The sequence below is a fragment of the Rhinopithecus roxellana genome, chromosome 19 (genome assembly GCF_007565055.1).
Source record: "Rhinopithecus roxellana isolate Shanxi Qingling chromosome 19, ASM756505v1, whole genome shotgun sequence".
Lineage (NCBI taxonomy): Eukaryota > Metazoa > Chordata > Mammalia > Primates > Cercopithecidae > Rhinopithecus > Rhinopithecus roxellana.
The window spans coordinates 82,503,927-82,526,889 of NC_044567.1; the positions used below are offsets into that span (position 1 = coordinate 82,503,927).

A 22,963-nucleotide genomic window follows, 5' to 3' on the forward strand; every position below is an offset into this window, starting at 1 on the left:
CAGTTTTTTGTTTTGAGCTTTGCTCAAGTCTGTATGTTTAAATTTTTTTCATCTTTGACAACTATGTGGTAAGGATACTAATAGCAAAGCCAAAAATATCCATTACAAATCTAATGTATTCAATTAGAGAGATTTATATTTGTCTCATTTTTCTTAGTTTTAACTAATTCTTCAGACTGTCCTTGAAGAATTAAACACTTCTATGCAGACACATACTTCTATAAATATTATGTACTATAACTCTTTGTAAAGAGGGTTTTTCAACTTCTGAAGTATATTTTGCTCACCATGAGCTTTTCAGCATAAAACATGCTGGCAAGAATAACATTATTATTAAAAAAAGAAATTTTACTATTATACAAAGTATAAATTAGAGTATTTTTAAAAACTATTTATTTATTTTTACCTTATTTTATTTTATTTTTTGAGGCAGAGTCTCCCTCTGTTGCCCAGACTGGAATGCAGTGGTACGATCTTGGCTCACTGCAACCTCTGCCTCCCAGATTCAAGCGATTCTCCTGCCTCAGCCTCCCGCGTAGCTTGGAATACAGGTGTGTGTCACCATGCCTGGCTAATTTTTATAGTTTTAGTAGAGATGGGGTTTCACCATATTGCCCAGGCTGCTCTCAAACTCCTGACCTCAGGTGATCCACCTGCCTCAGCCTCCCAAAGTACTGGGATTACAGGTGTGAACCATCACGCCTGGCCAAAACTGTCATTTATTTGTAAACCAAAATCTACTGTAATATATTCTTCAGCATCAATAAGAGATGTATTGAACTATAGATTTCATGCAGATAGACCACGCCTTTACCTTAAATATATTTCTAAAATCTAGACCTTTTTTTTTTTTTTGAGACGGAGTCTTGCTCTGTCGCCCAGGCTGGAGTGCAGTGGCCGGATCTCAGCTCACTGCAAGCTCCGCCCCCCGGGTTTACGCCATTCTCCTGCCTCAGCCTCCCAAGTAGCTGGGACTACAGGCGCCCGCCACCTCGCCCGGCTAGTTTTTTGTATTTTTTAGTAGAGACGGGGTTTCACCATATTAGCGAGGATGGTCTCGATCTCCTGACCTTGTGATCCGCCCGTCTCGGCCTCCCAAAGTGCTGGGATTACAGGCTTGAGCCACCGCGCCCGGCCAAAAATCTAGACCTTTATCCACCCCTCAACCCCACGCTCCATGCCCAACATTCATTCACAGACCTTCACACACTCACCAGTAGAATTTTGAAGAAGCAGACTTGTTTTGTACTTATGAGGTTTCTCTCCAGGTTTTAGAAAATATAAGTCTGGAACAAGTTTGATGGGAACCACAGCATTTTTAAAAGAGTGATGCACCAAAAACATAAAAATCTGAACTGTGAAAAAAATTAAAAGCAGAAGCAACCTGAAAAGAAAAAAAAACACAGCTCACGGTACATATTACACTAATATGAAAATCAATTAAAACTCTCCCTTCACATTGATAATCAGGACTTTTTTTGTTTTTATTTGAAACAGGGTCTGGTTCTGTCACCCAGGCTGGAGTGTAAGGGGTGTGATCTCAGCTCACTGTAACCTCTGACTCCCAGGCTCAAGCAATCTTCTCCCCTTAGCCTCCTGAATAGCTGGGACTACAGGCATACACCACCATACACAACTAATTTTTGTTATTTTTTTGTAGAAATGGGGGTTTCGCCATGTTGCTGAGGCTGGTCTCGAACTCCTGAGCTCAAACAAGGAGCTTGCCTGCCTCAGCCTCCTGAAGTGCTGGGATTACAGGTGTGAGCCACCTCACCCAGCCCACACTGGTATAGATTTAAACTCTAGAGAGTTAAAAGATAATAACTGAAAAAAACAAAGGAAAAAAACTGAAAAAAAAAATCCTATTCCCCAAAATGATCTTATGACAATACTGGAGAGAAAGCCAATACTGTATGACAAAAATTAAGTTATAAAAGTATATTTTAGATCAGTGACGCCCTTAAATTTTCATAAGAGTATGTAAACACGTAGTTATAACTGTTAAAGCACAAGACGTTATGTCTCAAATATTTGTCTCTACTTCTGAAGGAATTACTTCCTGTCCTGTCCTGTCTCTATCTTAACCTTTTTTTTTTTTTTGAGAAAGAGTCTTGCTCTGTCACCCAGGCTGGAGTGCAGTGGTGAGATCTCGGCTCACTGCAACCTCTGCCTCCCAGGTTCAAACGATTCTCATGCCTCAGTCTCCCAAGTAGGTGGGACGACTGGCCTGTGCCACTGTACCCAGCTAATTTTTGTATTTTAATAGAAACAGGGTTTTGCCATGTTGGCCAGACTGGTCTCAAACTCCTGGCCTCAAAGGATCCACCTGCCGCAGCCTTCCGAAGTGCTAGGATTTCAGGCGTGAGCCACCGCAAGAGGCCCCATTTACTTTTCACACATGAACAAAAATATTTTAGATATAGAGAAGCAAATAAAAATAAAATTAAACTCTGAATGGCTGATATCTTTGAAATCTCATCCTAATCGCAATTTTATCATATTAATTGTCATTGCTGCTCTCAGGAGGCAAAGCAAGGTATACTACAATGCCCTTTTATCTGGAGGGCAGCTACTTATCTGATAAAATATCTCCATATTACATGTAATAAGTGTCCTAACAAGTGGTTGGAGAGCTTAGATCATCATACTTTATTTAGCAATTTATAATTTTCACATACTCCATAATTTTCTAAAAATATTTCTTAAATTGTTATATCTAAGACAAGATTTCAAAAGCATATGACATGGATCCAGTTCCACAATAAGTTAAGAAGTGATTTGGGTTAAAAAATATTCACAATTGGCCGGGCGCGGTGGCTCAAGCCTGTAATCCCAGCACTTTGGGAGGCCAAGACAGGTGGATCATGAGGTCAGGAGATCGAGACCATCCTGGCTAACCCGGTGAAACCCTGTCTCTACTAAAAAATACAAAAGAAAAAAAAAAAAAACTAGCCGGGCGAGGTGGCGGGCGCCTGTAGTCCCAGCTATTTGGGAGGCTGAGGCAGGAGAATGGCGTAAACCCGGGAGGTGGAGCTTGCAGTGAGCTGAGATCCGGCCACTGCACTCCAGCCCGGGAGACAGAGCGAGACTCCGTCTCAAAAAAAAAAAAAAAAAAAAATTCACAATTAAATAATATTTGGAACATGAGGTTAAACAAAGTTGAAGGAATTTCTTTACCATAGAATATCTCATGTGTTTTTCTACGCTAATGAATAACTCTTTAATATAGGGAATATAAGAGTAATATTTTCTAAATGTATTTAACCATGGAACACATTTTGTTGTGGATTGAATGTTTGTGCCTCCCCAAATTTGTATGTTGAAGTCCTAACTCCCATATAATGGTGTTTGGAAATGGGACTTCAGAAAGGTAATCTGCATAAGTTGGCGTCATGAGGGTGGGGTCCCCATGATAGGATCAGTACATTTATAAAAAGAGACACCAGAGGGTGCATGCCAGTATACACAAAGAGGTCATATGAGCACATAGTGAGATGGTGGCCTTCCACAAGCCAGGAAGACAGCCCTCAACATGCTGGAACTCTGATCTCAGACCTGCAGGCATCAGAACTGTGAAAAAATATATTCTGTTTAAGCCACCCAGTAAATAGTATTTTGTTATGGCAGTCAAGGCTGACTGAAGATTTTTTATTTAATTTAATTTAATTTAATTTAATTTTATTTTATTTTAGATGGAGTCTCACTCTGTTGTCAGGTTGGAGTGCAGTGGCACGATCTCGGCTCACTGCAACCTCTGCCTCCTGGGTTCAAGCAATTCTCCCACCTCAGCCTCCCGAGTAGCTGAGACTACAGGAGCACACCACCACACCCAGCTAATTTTGTTGTATTTTTAGTAGAGATGGAGTTTCACCATGTTGGTCAAGATGGTCTTGTTCTCCTGACCTCGTGATCTGCCTGCCTTGGCCTCGCAAAGTGCTGAGATTACAAGCATGAGCCACTGAGCCCAGCCAGTATTTTAATTATTTTTCTGAGTGTATTTTATGAGAGTGGTATTTAGAAAATGTGGTACATATACACCACGGAATACTGTGCAGCCATAAAAAAGGATGAGTTCTTGTCCTTTGAAGGGACATGGATGAAGCTGGAAACCATCATTCTCAGCAAACTCACACAGGAACAGAAAAGCAAACACTTCACGTTCTCACTCATAAGTGGGAGTTGAACAATGAGAACACATGGACACAAGGAGGGGAACATTGCACACCGGGGCCTGTCACGGGTGGGGACTAGGGGAGGGATAGCATTAGGATAAATACCTAATGTAGATGATGGGTTGATGAGTGTAGCAAACCACCATGGCACGCGTATACCTATGTAACAAACCTGCAAGTTCTGTACATGTATCCCAGAACTTAAAGTATAAAAAATAAAATAAAATAAAATAAAATACATTGAAACATGCTAATTTAAATAAACATTTTTCTTTCAGTAATGCTGACCCAGGAATAAATCAGATACATGACTGACATTTGTTTGACACTGAATTTGGTCAAAGAAGAGCATATAAATTTAGCATATTCCAAACATATAACTATATTCTTATTCTTAATTATTAAGCCTTATTACTACTGCCACTTTGGACTTAAGATAGGTGTGTGGCATATGAAAGTGGTTAATGTTATCTCCAAATTATTCAGTTCCTAGTACCCTAGAGAAAGGCTAAGGCTAACTTGAAAAGAGGTCGTTTTGGTCCCAGATCTACTAGCTGTGTAGCCTCCTTTATTTTTCAGTTTCCTCATATGATAAATAGAGGTGAAACTCACTTTTCCTGCTATTTACAAAAAGTAGTTACAAAAACTAATAGATGCAAAAAATAGTGAAAAAATAGAAACACAAAATAAAATTTAAGATACAATGGGGAGTGTATTAATATATTCAAGGAAACTTGAATCTGTGCTCCCAGGTGAAAGAAAGAAAAAGATACAATGAGAGTAATTCAAAAATTATACAATTAGGGAATATTTGTTATTTCCTCACTTTATAGATGAGACAACAAATGCTAGTTTAAAAAGTGTAAGACAGGGTATTTGATGAAATCATTGTAATTTTTTTCTCTAACATTGTGAAATTATAGTGGTAATCTTTCAAAACTATATAAATTATTTACATATGTTAACATTTTAAAAATTAAGATGGTAAAACCAATTTGTATCCTTAAAAAACAATCCATCAGGTATAAGGGTGATAATTATACTTACACTGATCTCACTGATTTACTTTCACGTTTCAAGGTAAAGAAATGAAACTTTGCTATTGTATACATCTGTTGTTTCCAAAGGCTCATGGTGCTCACTAGAGAAGCCTTGGTTTCAGAAAGAATAAGTAAGCTCTGTTCCATTTCATCAAAAGATTTTGAATCCATTTCTTCCTCCAGTGGCTGCTGAGTAAATACACTATAATCTATTTGCCAAAACAAAACAAACATTTCAGTATATTCATTAAAAAAGATAAAATCTTTCTGAAGCAGGGAAATTTAAAGAAGCATAGGTCTGGCAGTTATGTGGAACAAATGGAACTCTCGTATATTCTGGCAGTATCTATTAAAGCTGAACATACATATATCTTTTGACCCAAGAGATCCCCAACAGGTATAAATCCAACAGAGATATGAATATAGGTTTCACCAAAATACATGTATAAGAATATTCTTAGTAGAGCCCTATCTAGAATACACATATCCTGGAAAGAACCCAAATGTCTACTGACAGGTGAATGGATGAATAGTTGTAACATATGAATATAAGAGAACAGCGTAAACCAATGAAAATGAACCAACTACTGTACCCATAACAACATGGTTGAACTTCACAAATGTCATACTGAGTAAAAGAGAACAGATGCAAAGGTGACACATGGTATAATTCCACTAGTTCACAATCAAACTGGATGCACGTCCATATTTAAAATCTTATTATCTCTGTATCTGTACAATATCCAACTTTTATGTCAACTTTTCCTCTCTGACTACAACCTAACATCATGTCCTGATCATACACAAGACTTCTCTCTTATCTCCATGTTTGAGAGTCCTCTCCTGGCTTTACATTACTTCTCAATTAAAATTTAGCCTCAGGCATAGTTTTTAGCCAAATTCTACCCCTCAACTTCATCTTCAGTCTTTGGAAGGTTTAAGAGTCAAATGCCTACTTCAATATGATTTCCTGGCATTACTGAGGTTATACATGATCGATGACAGTGTGATCATACAGATTATTAGCACAACACTTAAAAGGTATAACAAATTCAGTAGTGTGAATAGGGTATGTCATTCAGATTTCATTTTAATATTCATTTAAATTACAGTTAAACATTCCAAATGTATTTGGAATAAAAATGTATTTATGTACTTTATGTTAAAATTCTACCAATGAAACCATAAACATATATTTATTTAATGGCAAGAATAAAATATTACACAATTGAGGTTTATTTTAAACTCAAAAACAGACATTTAGAACTTTAGATGCAGAAAAATATTGACAGTTAATGCAAATATTAAAGAGAATGTACTAGTTAGATAACTTTAGGAAGCACATTATAACTTTTGGGCCAATACATGTATTCTTTAATTTAGATAATAATATAAAAAGAAATGATTATATAATATTAATTTTAAGTAGTGGTTCAGTACACTAGTACTCAAGGTATTAAAACAAATTTGGGAGACTTACTTCTTTTTTTAGTTATTTAATTCCATTAAGACCATACACTTTCAATACAAAAGTTTTATTTTAGATTCTTCCACAATTTGTGAGGGTGAACTAAAAGCAGAACGCCAACTTCATCATTTAAAAATTTCAAAAGAAGGAGAAACTACAAAATCACATACATTAATTTTCAGATAAATCTTCATTGATCCAGACATAATACCAAAAGAAAAATTAAGAACTCAAAAACATATGGCTTCTCCTCACTGCATTTGAAAGTGAGCATCTGGGATCATAAACGTAGGACTACAGGAGCAACTTTACAGTTTGTGATGCTGACAAATTATTGTTCCCACACAATAAGGCCAATCTTTTAAAATTTGACTACCAAATCATGAATAATTCCTGTAAGATTTTTTTAAGTTTCAGAATTATTTTAGCATAATATAATGCAAGTTTACTTCATGATGATATATTCAGCTTGATTCTTGACTTTGGTATCACAATGATTTTAATCATCAGCCACTCGACATTCATGCAAAATGTGTATTTGCAGCATCTCAACTCTTTTAACAACTGTGAACTAACATCCTGGTTTCCTTTGCTCTCCTCACCTGCCACTACAGACATTTTGCCAACCTTCAATCATAAGAAAGATTCCTCAACTCATGTTCTCACTGTAAACTAAATAGATCCACCTTGGTCCTTACTGCATCAAGAACTTGATTTGTCAAGATCACCATTCTTACACTCTACCAAATCCCTCACTATCTTCTACATTACCAAAACTACCTTTTTTGTCCTCATCTTATTCTTCACAGCAATCAACAAATAACTGACCACTTCCTCTTTCCTAAAACACCATTTTTCAAGGTTTTTCCATTTCCACTCTTCCATGAAAAAGTAGAGTAATAATTGCTCATTCATGGTCAGCCCTTTTGGCTCCTTCTCCACTGCTCCCCAGTGGGCTTGCCCCTCAATTCTTATCTATACTCCCTACCCGACTAAGAGATTTCATCCAATTCCACAGCACCATCTATCTATGAGTGACTTCGAAATCTGTATCTTCAGCCCTAACATATTCATTTAGCTCCAGATGCATCTCAAACAACATACTCAAAATTCATGCCTGGGCTGGGTGCGGTGGTTCACGCCTGTAATCCTAGCACTTTGGGAGGCCAAGGCGGGTGGATCACCTGAGGTCAGTTCAAGACCAGCCTGGCCAACATGGCAAAACCCTGTCTCTACTAAAAAACACAACAATTAGCCAGGCGTGGTGGTGGGCGCCTGTAGTCCCAGCTACTTGGGAGACTGAGGCAGGAGGATCGCTTGAACTTGGGAGGCGGAGGTTGCAGTGAGCCAGGATTGCGCCACCGCACTCCAGCCTGGGTAACAGAGCAAGACTCCATCTCAAAAAACAAAAAAAAAAAAAGGAAAAAACTTGTGTTTGCATTCCTTCTTTCCACATACCTACTCTTCCCCTATTTTCAGGAAATGGCAATCTCATTCCCAGTTATCAAGGCAAAAGCTTAGGAATTATTCTTCATTCCACCCTCTCCTGAACCTCTAACACTCAATCTATCAGCAACTCATCACCACTACCACCAATATAACCCAAATCTGTTCTTTCCCTTTTTTTTTTTTTTTTTTTTTTTTTTTTTTTTTTTTTTAGTCTCCTTCTGATGCCCAGGCTGGAGTGCAGTGGTATCATCATGGCTCACTGCAGCCTTGACTTCCTGGGCTCAGGTGATGCTCCCACTTCAGCCTCTAGAGTAGCTGGAACTACAGGCACATGCTACCACACCAGGCTATTTTTTGTGTTCTTTGTAGCAACAAGGTTTTGCCATGTTGCCAACGCTGGTCTGGAACTCCTGGGCTCAAGCGATCTCCCTGCCTTGGCCTCCCAAAGTGCTGGGATTATAGGCATAAGCCACTGCGCCCGGCCTCCCTATTTTCATTGACACCCTAGTTCAAGGTAGTATTAACTATAACAGTTTCCTAACTGGTCTTCCTACTTCCACACTTCCTTTACAATCCTCTCATCATTCAACAGCCAGAATGTGTTTTTTAAAAACTCAAATCAGATCATGGTACCTATTTGCTTTAAAACTCTCTGATAGCTTCACACTACAATAAGAAAACAAATGAAATTGTTTTCCAGATGTTCAAAGGCAAAATATGATCTATCCCTTTGAGTATCCTCCTGACTCTGCTGTGTAGTATCTTCACCATGGCTCCGGCCACGGTAGCCTTTTTTTTATCCCTCAAAGACATCCAACTCATTCCTCAGTTAATATTTTTGCAGATGCAGTTCTTTATCTGAAACTTTCTACCCTAAAATCTTCACTTACTTGATTTTTCTTGTTATACAGGCATCAGGTCAAGTATTATCTCAACAAAGTCCTTCCTGATGATATAATCTAAATTCGCTGCCTTCTAAGACCACCCCATTATTTCCTGCATAACTCCTATCATTATCAGTAAGTATCTCATTACTTATTTACTTATATACTTTTCCCCTTTCTTCCAAAAAATAATATAAAATTCACATTTATATAATTTTTGTCTTATTCACCATCTGTCTGGTCCATTGCCTAAAATGTTTTGTTAGTTCTGTTTTTACCTGCTTGGTCAATTTCCGCTTCAACTTCTAACTTTAAAAATACATCTTCCAAAGTCGTCATGGAAACACCATAAGAAATGACACCCAAATCTGAATGACTGTCTAGGGCGGAAAACAAACCTAAAAGAAAAAAAATGAAAGAACAGTATATCATTAAGCACATTATCATAAATTATTGTAAAATATCCTTTAAAAATAAGTTCATGAACAGCCTGTGCAACATACCATGACCCATCTCTACAAAAAATAAAAATAAATAAGCTAGGCATACTGATGCAAGCCTGTAGTCTTAGATACTCAGGAGACTCAGGTGGGAGGATCACCAGAGCCCAAGAGTTTGAGGCTTCAGCGAGCTGTGATCATGGCACTGAACTCCAGCCTAAGTAACAGGCTTAATTAACATTTTTATAAATTAAGGACCTTAAAGAAATTTTATTTATGGGAATATATCTATTATCATATTATATCTATATATTATAAACTAACAAAAATTTTATAGTATTTGAAATTAAAACTGAGAATGTTACTATATTGAACAATAACATAAATATGTATATTAGAAAATATACAGAAATCATTTAAATACTTATTCATATTTTTAAAAATAATAAAAAATAAACCTATTACAGGTTAACACAATTTTATCTTTAAAAACTGCATTTTTTAAAACAAAAATAATGAGAAGAGAATGTTGCTTTATATTTCTGCAAATCTCATTAATGTCTGTCTTAATTAACAGAGGACAGATGGGTTCTCATATTTGTTTCTGCATTCAACCTGTTGTGATAGCACATATTATGCAGTCTCTAGAAAACACTGTATAATCATGAGAAGCTGAGAGTCAATAAGGCAAATAACATTTTGGTATTATTAGAAAAAGTGCTGACATTATGAATTCCTTTAAGAGGTCTTACGGTCCATCCTGCAGGAGATCCCAGAAGACACTGTGAAATCCAGTGAAATACCATGACAATTTATCAAAGAAATATAAGAGACAACAAAGAAAGTATGGTGGTAAAAACCAAGAGTTCCGGAACTGATTTGCCTGGGTTCAAAACTCAGCTCCACCACTTTCTACTTGTGTTACCTTGGGCAAGTTCCTTAAATCTTTTTATGCCTCAGTTTCTTCATTTGTAAAATGAAAGCAATAATAGTATTTATCTCACGTATTTCTTGAAATATTGGGATAATGAAATAAACTAATAATTGCAAAAAGCACAGACCAGCATCTGGTAGAAAATAAGCCTACATAAATGTTACTAAAGAATAGGAGACAGGTAGGTATAAGTAGATAGAATGATAGGCAAAGTGTGTTAAGTTGGCAAGTGTACTTCAGTCCACTTAATTTGTGATTTCTTTCTTTAAAAAAAAGTATTTTTCTGATTATGAGATAAATGCTATGAAAATTCTGCACAATGTACTTACATCAATAACATCCTTTTGGCTATCAAGAAATTCCTAAACAGAGGAAGGAGACTGAGTTTGAGTTCCTCGTTAAAAAGTTAAAAAAATAATGCCTCGATTAAAAGAATTCAAGGATTTGTCATATAATTCATTATGAAATCATGAAACTAAAAAAGAACCTGAGAATGTATACAAACTACATACATACATGCCTTACTCTCTCTCAGGAGGCCTACAAGCAATTTCTTTTTTTTCTTGACAACAAAGTAAACACAATTATTTTTACATTTTTAAAACATTTTCTTAAGTATTTAAGATATTAGTTACAGTTTCTTGCATGGTGTTTGTAAAAAAACTTTTTTTTTGCTGAATTTTTTCTGGCTTTCAAAAACAAAATAAAGCAGAAACAGAATATTAACTCGGCCACCTGGGAGCAGGGCAATACTACATGGAGAAGGAAACAAAAAGGAAATCAACGAAACCTATTCCCAGTATAAGATCCCAGCTCAAACACCAAGAAACTGAAAAGTAAGTAATACCTGAAAATTTGTCCATGTCCTTGAAAGGCAAGCTATACATAAGTTGTTGGTCATTCTGTTGTAATAAAGTAGCTGCAGGTATATGTTGTTTAACCAGTGAAGAAAGAGATTCTGTGGCACAATATTTGTCTATGTACATGCTAGAGAATACCAAAAATCATAATTAATGATTATACAATAAACAGCCAAAAGTAAATTAAGAAGGCTTTAAATTAAATTTAGTACCATAAATGATGGTCAAAGCATACGACAGCAAGCCCCTAAAATAATAACAGTATAGCAAGAGTATAATATAGAATAATGTCAATAAAAATGAATGATACCTCAGGCGGTAGCCAATCCCCCATTTACTTTTGAGGAACATTGAAGAACCAACACATTTCAGCATTCCTTGTGATATCACAGCTTTCCTATCTGCAGATAAATATTTATATTTCAATTTCTAAGTTATCAATAGCATTGATAATTGGCATTTATATTGTATGGTTTATCATATGACAGTCATCCATGTTACATCATTAATCATCACAACAATCTTATGAGGATGGTACCAGATTATCATCAACTGTTTTTCAGATATGAATACTAAGGCAAAAAGAAAATACATTCCTTCTACATGTTTCATATAGCTATTAACAAAGCCAGGAACTCTACTCAAGGAGTCTGACTCTAGAGTCCACTTTCCATATATTATTCCAAATATCTGATTTTTCCTAAAAGGCTTACCAATACAAGCACTTTCACAATTTCCTTTATAACCAAATGTAGAAACAACTCCAAAAATCGACAGAAGTAATAAGAAGAACAAATGTTAGTTTGTCGGGTTTTTAAAAACAAAGGTACTACTGAAGACATGAATGACTTGCCCAATTTTATTAGATTATATTATAAGCAGACAGAAGTTGCTCTAGAATTTCAAACTTCTATATCTTGTCATTAAAAGTCATGTGTTGACTTAAACTTGGATTCTTTATATGTATGTATGTGTATAAAATTGTGCAGAAAAGAGTTAACATAGCAGGTCAGGTTCTATCCTTAGAAAGACCTGCTTACAAGGTTGGCACTTGGCCGTTGAGAACTTGGATTTGGGAGGGTTCCTACTATTCTCAAAACAGATAGAGTGGTTCAGTGCCTAACCTGTACAAACAATGTGGTTTATGCTGAACAACTTCTTTCCTTCCGAGAGTCTGGAACTTTGGTATGTGCTAGGCAGAAAATGTTTATATGATCGGCAGCCAGTAAGAATCTTGAATACTGAGTATATACTAACTTTCCCAAGTAGATATTTCACACATGTTGTTACAACTCAATGCTGAAGAAATTAAAGCACATCTCTCTACTCCACTGGGAGAGGACTCTTGGAAGCTTCTACCTGGTTTCCTCTAGACTTTGCCTCATATACCTTTTCCCTTTGCTAATTTAGCTTTGTACCCTTTTGCTGTAATAAATCATAGTCATAAGTACGACTACGTGCTGAGTCCTATGAGTTCTTCTAGGACATCACTAAACCTGGGATGGTCTTGGAGATTCTCAATGCAAAAATATATCGTTTTACATTTTTTTAAAACTTTTTTTGTGAAGGAAACATACCACTAGGTAAAAGCTTCTCTATTTGTATCTCAGGAATTAGCATCTCTATGTCCATCTTCCTTTTGGCCCATGACCTCAGCCTTCGAAAATAAAGCAAAAATCTCACCTGCAAGAATGTCAGCTTCATCCATGAAATGAGTACTGAACACTGTCACCCGATTGGCTTTTCTGTATTTTAAAAGATTCCAAACAATATGGCGAGAACAGGGGTCCATTCCAGCTGTTGGTTCATCTAGCAGCAGTATCTGTGAGAAAAGAGGTGAAGAAGGGCAGGGAATCCTCAGAAAAACTAAATATTAAAAACACATATGGACACTAAAAAAATGCCCCATTTCAAATTATTATTTTCAATCAGAAATATATTAGACCAGATTTTTTCATTCATAGTTGAGTTCACATAAATTTTTTAAATTCTAAATTTGACATGTGAATATTTTCCCTGGTTTAATTCTAAAAGACTGCCTGTAATACATAACACAAAAGTATAACAACAGTCAGACAAATAAACTAAAAAACAAAACATTAAGTATATTGCTATTATCCTTAATTAAATTTGTAGATGTAACACTTGCTTTTTTGGAGAAGAATATATGGTTTTATATTAGTTCAAGGGAAGCAATTTGTTTCAAGACTATTTTTAATATTAAAAAAAACATGGTGGTGGACGCTGAGAGGAAGACTAATGAACATAAAGCCAGGATCCAGAATCATTCCCCAGCTACAACAGCAGGGGGAATGTGGCAGGATGGTAGGGATCCATAGGAGATCATCCTAGCTGCATGCATGCACCTGTCAGTTTTGATGCCCTGTGTAAAGTAGTACATCAGTTTGTTTCTCTGTTTCTACAACAGAGAACAGCATAAAACAAATACATACAAAATCAAAGCAGGACAGTGACAAACTGAATTACTCCTTTGATTTTGTTCTATTTAACTTTTGTTATTAACCATAAAAAAAATGTTTTTTAAACTATAGAGAACAAGAGAGTAATACTATTATAGCTACCATTCCAAATCAGCAATGTTATTTTTTGGCCACATTTTCTTCAGATCATTTTTCAAAGAAATAAAACATGGAGGCCAGGCGTGGTGGCTCATGCCTGTAATCCCAAGACTTTGGAAGGCAAAGGCGGGAGGATAGCTTGAGGCCAGTTCAAGACCAGCCTGGGCAACATAGCAAGGTCTCATCTCTAGGAAAGAAGAAAGAAAGGAAGAAAGAAAGAACGAAAGAACGAGAGAAATAGAGAAAGAGAGAAAGAAAAGAAGGAAAGAAAAGAAAGAAAAGGAAGGAAGGAAGGAAGGAAGGAAGGAAGGAAGGAAGGAAGGAAGGAAGGACGGACGGACGGACGGACGGACGGACATGGCAGTCATAACTAAAGTCTAATCTTCCATTCTCCTTCCTATAAGTAACCAGTTATCATAAAGATGTTATAACTCAGAAAGGGAAGGGTGGAAGGGGGGTGAGAAATGAAGAAAAACTACATATTGAGTATAATGTATACTACTCAGGAGATGGGTGCACTAAAATCTCAGAAGTCACCACTATATAATTCATCCATGTAACCAAAAACCTCTAGTACCTTGAAAGCCACTAAAATTAAAAAAAAGTTATACATCTTTCTGACTTCAGTTTTAAAATCTCATTACTATGATTGCATCCATAATAACATACAGTATACAGTATATATTATGTATACTTAACCTTTACATAATGTACTATATCTTTCTACAACCTGCTTTTTAATTCGACAGAATTTAAAATGAGCTCATTTGTAAAAGCAATATTTATTTACCTTTGGGTTCCCAAGAACAGCAATTCCTAATGACAGCTTTCTTTTTTGACCACCACTTAATTTTTTAGCTTGGTTATCTTTGATAGTCTGCATGTCTAAATCTAGTAAAACCTTCTGTACCTGTAAAAGTAAAGCATGAACAATGTTATTTTAAAAATCATACTATTTACATAATTATCAATTACTTTTTAAATGTTTTAAGTTTTAATGTGTTAAATATTTAAGTAGCATAAGTTTTTAAATAATTTTAATATCAACTTTAAAAATGTTCCTTTAATCCAGTCTGTCACAGATGGACATTTGGGTTGATTCCAAGTCTTTGCTATTGTGAATAGTGCCGCAATAAACATACGTGTGCATGTGTCTTTGTAGTAGAATAATTTATAATCCTTTGGGTATATACCCAGTAGTGGGATGGCTGGGTCATATGGTACATCTAGTTCTAGATCCTTGAGGAATTGCCATACTGTTTTCCATAATGGTTGAACTAGTTTACAATCCCACCAACAGTGTAAAAGTGTTCCTATTTCTCCACATCCTCTCCAACACCTGTTGTTTCCTGACTTTTTAATGATTGCCATTCTAACTGGTGTGAGATGGTATCTCAAATGTGGCACATATACACCATGGAATATTATGCAGCCATAAAAAAGGATGAGTTTGCGTCCTTTGTAGGGACATGGATGCAGCTGGAAACCATCATTCTTAGCAAACTATCACAAGAACAGAAAACCAAACACCGCATGTTCTCACTCATAGGTGGGAACTGAACAATGAGATCACTTGGACTCGGGAAGGGGAACATCACACACTGGGGCCTATCATGGGGACGGGGGGAGGGGGGAGGGGGGGAGGGGGGAAGGGGGAGGGATTGCTTTGGGAGTTATACATGATATAAATGATGAATTGATGGGTGCTGACGAGTTGATGGGTGCAGCACACCAACATGGCACAAGTATACATATGTAACAAACCTACACGTTATGCACATGTACCCGAGAACTTAAAGTATAATAAAAAATAAATAAATAAATAAAAATTTAAAAAACAAAACAAAACAAAACAAACAAACAAACAAAAAAGTTCCTTTAGCATGGAAATTCCTTTGACATATATTCATAGATAATTATGAAAACAACAGGTAACAAGATTCTTGAGGGAAAGATTTTACTTTTGTGCCTTCTTGGATGGTAGGGAAAGAATAAGAAGAGATCACTGTGATGGCTCTTAGTGTATGTGTGGAAGTGGGAGGGGGTAGAGGAGATGAGAGGAAGAGAAGCGAGAAATAAGGCAGGCAAGCATCCTCCAGATGAAACAAACTTTTATGTGTGCTAAAACATTTACTCCAAATTCTGTCTAATTCTTTGTAATAGCTTTCTGTTTATTGGCTCAGAACAAGTGTTATATTTAGATTTTAGATTTTCAAGCATATTTTTTATTGCACAAGTCATTACAAAAGGTTATTGATTACAGAAAATAAAAGTAAAGATTTCTATATGAATAGCATACTTCTTGTATTATATTGTTGGCTGGTATCCCTTTGATTGAAGCCAAAATTGATAAATTTTCTTCTACTGTCAAAACATCAAAGTGTATATCTAACTGTGGACAAATGCCAATCATTTTTCTTGCTTCAAACATTTCATCTATTTCTGAGACTCTGTGTCCATATATAGATGCAAACCCTAAAAGCAAAATATATATTTAAACGTACATTAATTATTTTATAATGTGTATGTTTTGAAGTATCCTGACAACTTACTTATTTGGTTATAACAGACATATCAGGTAAAAATTAATAAAAATTTACAAGGCACAACACACCCTCGTTTCCATATTATTGGTGATCTGCATCCACTTATATTTCAACCTCATTTTCCATCACTTACAGGTCATATAACATAGTGGGAAAATCAAGAAACTAAAAGCTTGTCACTAAATATAAATATCTATTGATGTATTACTTACACTTGTATTTCAGTAACAATTTTCTAGACATTATGCAATAGGGGAGGGATTAAAGAACTATAAATTTTATCCTAACTAGTTGTGTGGTCGTGGCCAAATCACTTAATCTCTTTAAATTCCAGCTCTCCTTTTCTATAAAGTGAACACTAATATATCCCACTAAAGAACTATTAAATCAAAACAATCATACATTATGAAGAATCATGAGAAAAATCATAAATTCTTATACAAATGTAAGATATTATGACTACCATCAAAGAGTGATACAACTAAGGACAAACAATGAAATCAAACTAATTTTAAAAGTTAAATAACATTTAAAGAGTTGAAATGCAGATTTAATACAATTCAGCCCTTTTGTAAAGTAAAATATTTATTGTACTGCCACTCTATTTGGTTACTGTCAAAATATGGAGCTACTATAATGAATTCTCACCTACCGAACAATCACATATCAAAATTATACTTTTGAGGTATGCTTTTAAAATTCTATTTTAGAAGATAGTATGAACATTTATGATTATTGCCTTTTGAACTACTGCTGTATATTTAGATATCTATATTTATTTTCTCAACTTCAAATAGTCATTTATTTATCCTTTATAAGTTATTCATTTATCCTTTCTTGAAAATGATTAATAAAAACACATACATACACAATATTTATGTGTGTATGTGTATAGAAATATGTATAATATTAGATCCCTTTTACTTTATTAAACATGATAGAATCATTTTTATCTTCTACTAAAAACAACCAAATGTGTATAGTCAAGAAAAAGAGAAAACACCTTTACAGATACGGAAAGTAGTCCCAATCACTGACAAAAATTATTCAATACACATTTAAATAATATATACAATGAATTTTTTTTCTTTGAGACAGAAAACTCTCACCATCAGAAGGTGGGCAGAGTCCACAAAGAATATTCATCAATGTACTCTTTCCGGTTCCACTGTGGCCAAGTAAGGCAGTAATCTGACCCTCGTATATGTCAAACGACAAATCTAATTCAGGAAAAAAGAAGACTCAAATGTGATTTTTATGTCTATTCAGCTATGTATGATAATTCATATTTGAGCAATCTTTAAGGCAATATATCTATAAATACATATTTAAAGCTACCAGCATATTTGATAGCAGGTAAAATAGTTTCTTTGTTACAGTCAATGATATAAACAGTAAGGAAAGTAAATAAAAATAAATGGTCGGGCGCGGTGGCTCAAGCCTGTAATCCCAGCACTTTGGGAGGCCGAGATGGGCGGATCACGAGGTCAGGCGATCCAGACCATCCTGGCTAACACGGCGAAACCCCGTCTCTACTAAAAAATACGAAAACCTAGCCAGGCGAGGTGGCGGGCGCCTGTAGTCCCAGCTACTCGGGAGGCTGAGGCAGGAGAATGGCATAAACCTGGGAGGCGGAGCTTGCAATGAGCCGAGATCGCGCCACTGCACTCCAGCCTGGGGGACAGAGCGAGACTCCGTTTCAAAAATAAAAATAAAAATAAAATTAAAAATAAAAACTTTATTTGTTAAAACAGTAAGATTTAGGAGTATATGAAATATTTGGGAGTTTTCTATGTCCCAATTTTTGGGAATTACCAAGGGAATTAAAACAAACAAAAATTTGTTCTCAAGGATATTTGGGCATTTAAACAAACTAGCAAAAACAAAACAAGAAATTAACTAATAGTATAGAAATGGCTTGAAAGGTTAGATTTAATGAAGCAATATCACTGAATGGATATGTAAAGGAATGAAGGAAGACAGGAGATGGGGATCTGAAATGATGAAGCAGAAATGGCTTATCAAAAAACTAGGCTGGCCAGGCACAGTGGCTCATGCCTGCAATCCCAACATTTTGGGAGGCTGAGGCAGGAGGATCACTTGGGCCCAGGAGTTCGAGACTAGCCTGGGCAACATGGTGAAACCCCATCTCTACAAAAAATACAAAAATTAGCTGGGCTTGGTGGCACCTGTAGTCCCAGCTACTCGTGAGGTTGAGGTGGGAGAATCACTTGAGCCTGGGAAGTCAGGGCTATGATAAGCCAAGACTGTGCCACTGCCCTCCAGCCTGGGGGACAGAGCAAGACCTTGTCTCAAAAACAAACAAACAACAACAACAAAAACTAGACTAAGAAGGTTAAAATATAAAACAAGAAGGAAAAAGTCTCAGATCCTAAGGCCAGTAATCTAAGTTAAAAGAAGAAAGAGAACTCAACAACCAAATGTTAAGTGTTCTGCCTCATGAACGTGGTATTTCTACTTATTTAAATCTTCTTTAATTTCTCTCAGCAATGTTTTGTACTTTTCAGGATATATCTTTTACATCTTTTGTCTTATTTACCTGTAAGCATATATTTGATGCTAAATGCTATTTTTAATTTTAATTTCCAATTATGTGTTGGTAACATATAGAAATACAATTAATTTTTCCATTATTTATCATGTATCCTATCATCTTGCAAAACTCACTGTTGAGTTCCACTATTATTTTTTGTCAATCTAAAAGATTTTAAAAATAGATTATTGTGTCAACTGCAAATAATTTTACTGCATTCTTTCCAATCTGGATGCCTTTTATTTCATTCTCTTCTTTGCATTAGAAACAATTAGTTGTAATTGTTACTACAATTATAATTATAATTAATTAGCTATTCCAATAACTTACATTGGAGGTTATATATAATCTCCAATGTTGAATAAAAAGATGTGAAAAGCACTATAACCATAAAAGAACAGATTCATAAATCGGACTTCATTCAAATTAAGAACTTGTGTTTGTCAAAAGACACTACTAGTAGAATTAAAAGGCAAATCTCAGACTGAGATCAAATATTTAAATACCTGTATCTAACAAAGGTCTTGAAACAAAAATGTGAAAAGAACTTAAATAGGCATTTCATAAAGGAAAACCTCCAAATGCCAATAATCATATAAAAAGGTGATTAATAACAGTTATTAGGCAAATGCAAACTAAAACCCTATTAATATACCACTATACCTACTTTCTTCTTAATTAATTAATTTGCCTCCTAGAAGACATTTGGCAAAGCCTGGGGACATCTTTGGTTGTTACAACTAGGAGAGGATGTTTAGCAGTGTGCCAGGGATATTTAGCAGTGTGCAAGGGATGTTTAGCAGTGTGTCAGTCTCCAGAACCAATAGAATACACACACACACACACACACACACACACACACACACACACACACAATGGAGCAAGTATGAGTGTGGGGTTGGAGGATTAGGGAAGGTTTATTTTAAGAAATTGCTTGAGAAGATTATGGGGTCTAGTAAGTCCCCAAAATTTGTAAGGCAGGTTGAAAACTCAGGCAAGAGTTAAAGTTGCAGTCTTGGGTCCAAAATTCATAGGCTGGAAACTCATGCAATAATTTGTTACATTCTTGAGGCAGAACCCCTTCTCTCTTCAGTGATCAAAGCCAGAGATGTTGCCTATGAAGGTGAATTTCATGGGTCCCCCTGGCTAGGCTATGGTGCCCATTTATTTGGTCAAATACTGATGTAGATGTTGCTGTAGATGTCGTTAACTTTTATAATCTTCTGACTTAAACTTGATTAGTCTTGATAATAATGGTAAACCTTATTCAATCAGTTGAAGGCCTTAAGAGAAAAAACTGAGGTTCCTTGGAAGAGTCCTGACTCAAGAATGTAACAGACTCCTACATGAGTTTGCAGCCTGTGAGCCTGTCTACAAATTTTGGACTCAAGACTGAAACTTCAACTCTTGCCTGAGTTTCCAAGCTGCCTTACAGATCTCTACATTTACCAGGCCCCACGATTTCATGAATTACTTAAAACAAACCTCCCCTAATCCCACACCCTACACTCATACCGGTGTGTGTGTCTGTGTGTCTGTGTGAGTGTGTGTGTATTCTATTGGTTCTGGGGACTGACTAACACATTGACACAATGCTAAACATTCTACAGTAAAGAACAGTTCTTCACAACAAAGAATTATCAAGACCAAAATGTCAGTAGTGCTGAGGTTGAAAAACCCTATGATAGGCCAAATGAATTTTTTAAAAACTAACATGCATTGTATATACATGCAAAATAATAAAGAGAAACAAGGACATAGCCTTATTCAAATAATTGAGTATTTTTCATTTTAATAGATATACATTTTACTTTTACAAATTTCATGTTGTTAGTTTTATTTTTAATATTAATCACATAAATGAAAGTATCTCAAAAAGCAAGACAGAGGCTGGGCACAGTGGCTCATGCCTGTAATTCCAGTACTTTGGGAGCCTGGGGTGGGCAAATCGCCTGAGGTCAGGAGTTCAAGACCAGCCTGGCCAACATGGTGAAACCCCGTCTCTACAAAAATACAAAAATTAGCTGGGCATGGTGGCATGCACCTGTAATCCCAGCTACTCAAGAGGCTAAGGCAGGAGAATCACTTGAACCCAGGAAGCGGAGGTTGCACTGAGCCAAGAGAGTGCCGTTGCACTACAACCTGGGTGGCAGAGCGAGACTCCATCTCAAAAAATAAAATAAAATAAAACAAAATAAAAGCAAGACAGAAAATCATGGTACAGAAGTTTAAATTTCCCACAAGCTATGCAAATTATTTTTCTATTTGTACTTTAAATACTATGGCCTGAATACCAGGAAAACTACTTACTTCTCAAAGCCTCCACATTTTCACCTTTCTTTCTGTATGTTTTCTGAATACTGCTAATTCTGAAATATAAAGTTTTATATTTTAAGTATTTAAAGCAATTTACAAGTATGTTTGTTTACATGTATATGTTTATCAAAGCTATATTTTATAAGAATAATAAAATAATAATAAAGTACTTTCCTACTAAAACAATGAACCAAATAAAGTTGATAATAACTATACAATTGATGCTTGAAAACACAGGTTAGGAGTGCCAATTCCCACACACAGTTGAAAATTCACATGTAACATTTTTACTCCCCTAAAACTAATCTATTAATAGCCTACTATTGATAGGAAGTCTTGCAGATAACATAAACAGTTGGCTAGCATATATTTCATAGGTTTTACATGTTAAATACTGTATTTTTATAAAGTATACTGGAGGAAAGAAAATGTTAAGAACATTATAAGGAAAAATATATATATTTACAGTATTTTTATTGTAATACAAATATTATGCTTCACTTTTTTATTTCATTTTATTTATTTTCTTTCACCTAATTTTATTTCTAAAGTTGGTACTGACTGACCTAACAAGGAATAGTAATGAATTTCTTTGGTTCTTAAACATTAAAGTAATGAAATGTTCTAATTATGTCAAAAACCCTAAAAGTCTATGAAATTAACAGATGACAATTTAATATGCTATATAAGACAATGTAGCATGAATAAAATTATAGAGTTAATATTTATCATGTTTCCGTCTACATAATGGGAAAAGCTTTAAACATGAATTGTATAAACATCGGGTTTTATTACTTTTAACATTTTCCATTCAAACATAAAATTTCAGGGGACAGGTGTGGTGGCTCACGCCTGTAATCCCAGCACTTTGGGAGGCCAAGGCAGGTGGATCACTTGAGGCTAGGAATTCAAGACCAGTCTGGCCAACATGGTGAAACCCTGTCTCTACTAAAAATATAAAAATTAGCCAGGCATGGTGGCGCATGCCTGTAGACCCAACTACTTGAGAGGCTGAGGCACAAGAATTGTTTGAATCTGGGAGGCGGAGGTTACAGTGAGCCGAGATTGTGCCACTGTGCTCCAGGCTGGGCGACAGAGTGAGATTCCGTCTCAAAAAACAGAAAGAAAGAAACATAAAATTTCAAACCTAGCACCAACTTTATTCTAAATGGTTGCAAAGAAAATAAGAAAAAGAGAAAAGTAGCCCTTATTAATGTTTTAAAATCCTGGTGTATGTACCAAATCTAAGATACCATACATACATATTTAAAGAACAGGATTTAAATGTGGCAGATTCCATCAGCAGTTCTTACACGTAAATTGCCAAAGATTGAACCATACCTTATGGCTTCTTTTCCTACAAATTCTGAAGAAACAGGCTCAATAATTTCACTAAAACTAATATTCCCGTTAACATTGCCCTCTGACAACTCCTCATAATTTCTTTTGCTCTTTGACCAATATGAAGGCTTCAGAAAATATAAAGATGATCTCCGTAAACCAAATTCCCCTGAAAAAAAAATAAAAAAACTGAGTTATCATGATTAGTTTTTAAATCATAAAGACAGCATTTGAAACATATGACAACCTGCATCTAAAGTTTAGGTACCATTCTGCAACATACATATATTTCCAAACATCATGTTGTACACAATAAATATATACCATTTTCATTTGTCATTAGAAAGTAATAAGTAAATAAAGTTTAGGAGTAAAATATT

At 35.5% G+C, this 22,963-nt stretch overlaps 1 protein-coding gene across 8 annotated transcripts in view; it reads right to left on the bottom strand.

Moving 5' to 3' along the window:
* ABCA5 (ATP binding cassette subfamily A member 5) overlaps window positions 1–22,963 on the bottom strand; it is an 84,326-nt gene that overhangs the window by 30,887 nt on the left and 30,476 nt on the right. For all 8 annotated transcript variants that reach the window (XR_004054871.1, XR_004054872.1, XM_030922559.1 and 5 more), the window contains 11 exons: window positions 22,584–22,752; window positions 21,237–21,295; window positions 17,482–17,592; window positions 16,126–16,301; window positions 14,617–14,736; window positions 12,931–13,069; window positions 11,558–11,648; window positions 11,235–11,374; window positions 9,292–9,411; window positions 5,220–5,421; window positions 1,215–1,384 (listed from right to left, as the gene is read on the bottom strand). Coding sequence is in view for 6 of the 8 variants with exons in the window: in XM_030922559.1 (XP_030778419.1) it covers window positions 1,215–1,384; window positions 5,220–5,421; window positions 9,292–9,411; window positions 11,235–11,374; window positions 11,558–11,648; window positions 12,931–13,069; window positions 14,617–14,736; window positions 16,126–16,301; window positions 17,482–17,592; window positions 21,237–21,295; window positions 22,584–22,752 (1,497 nt within the window). In the remaining 2 variants the exon portion in view is untranslated. The remainder of the gene's footprint in view (window positions 1–1,214; window positions 1,385–5,219; window positions 5,422–9,291; window positions 9,412–11,234; window positions 11,375–11,557; window positions 11,649–12,930; window positions 13,070–14,616; window positions 14,737–16,125; window positions 16,302–17,481; window positions 17,593–21,236; window positions 21,296–22,583; window positions 22,753–22,963) is intronic.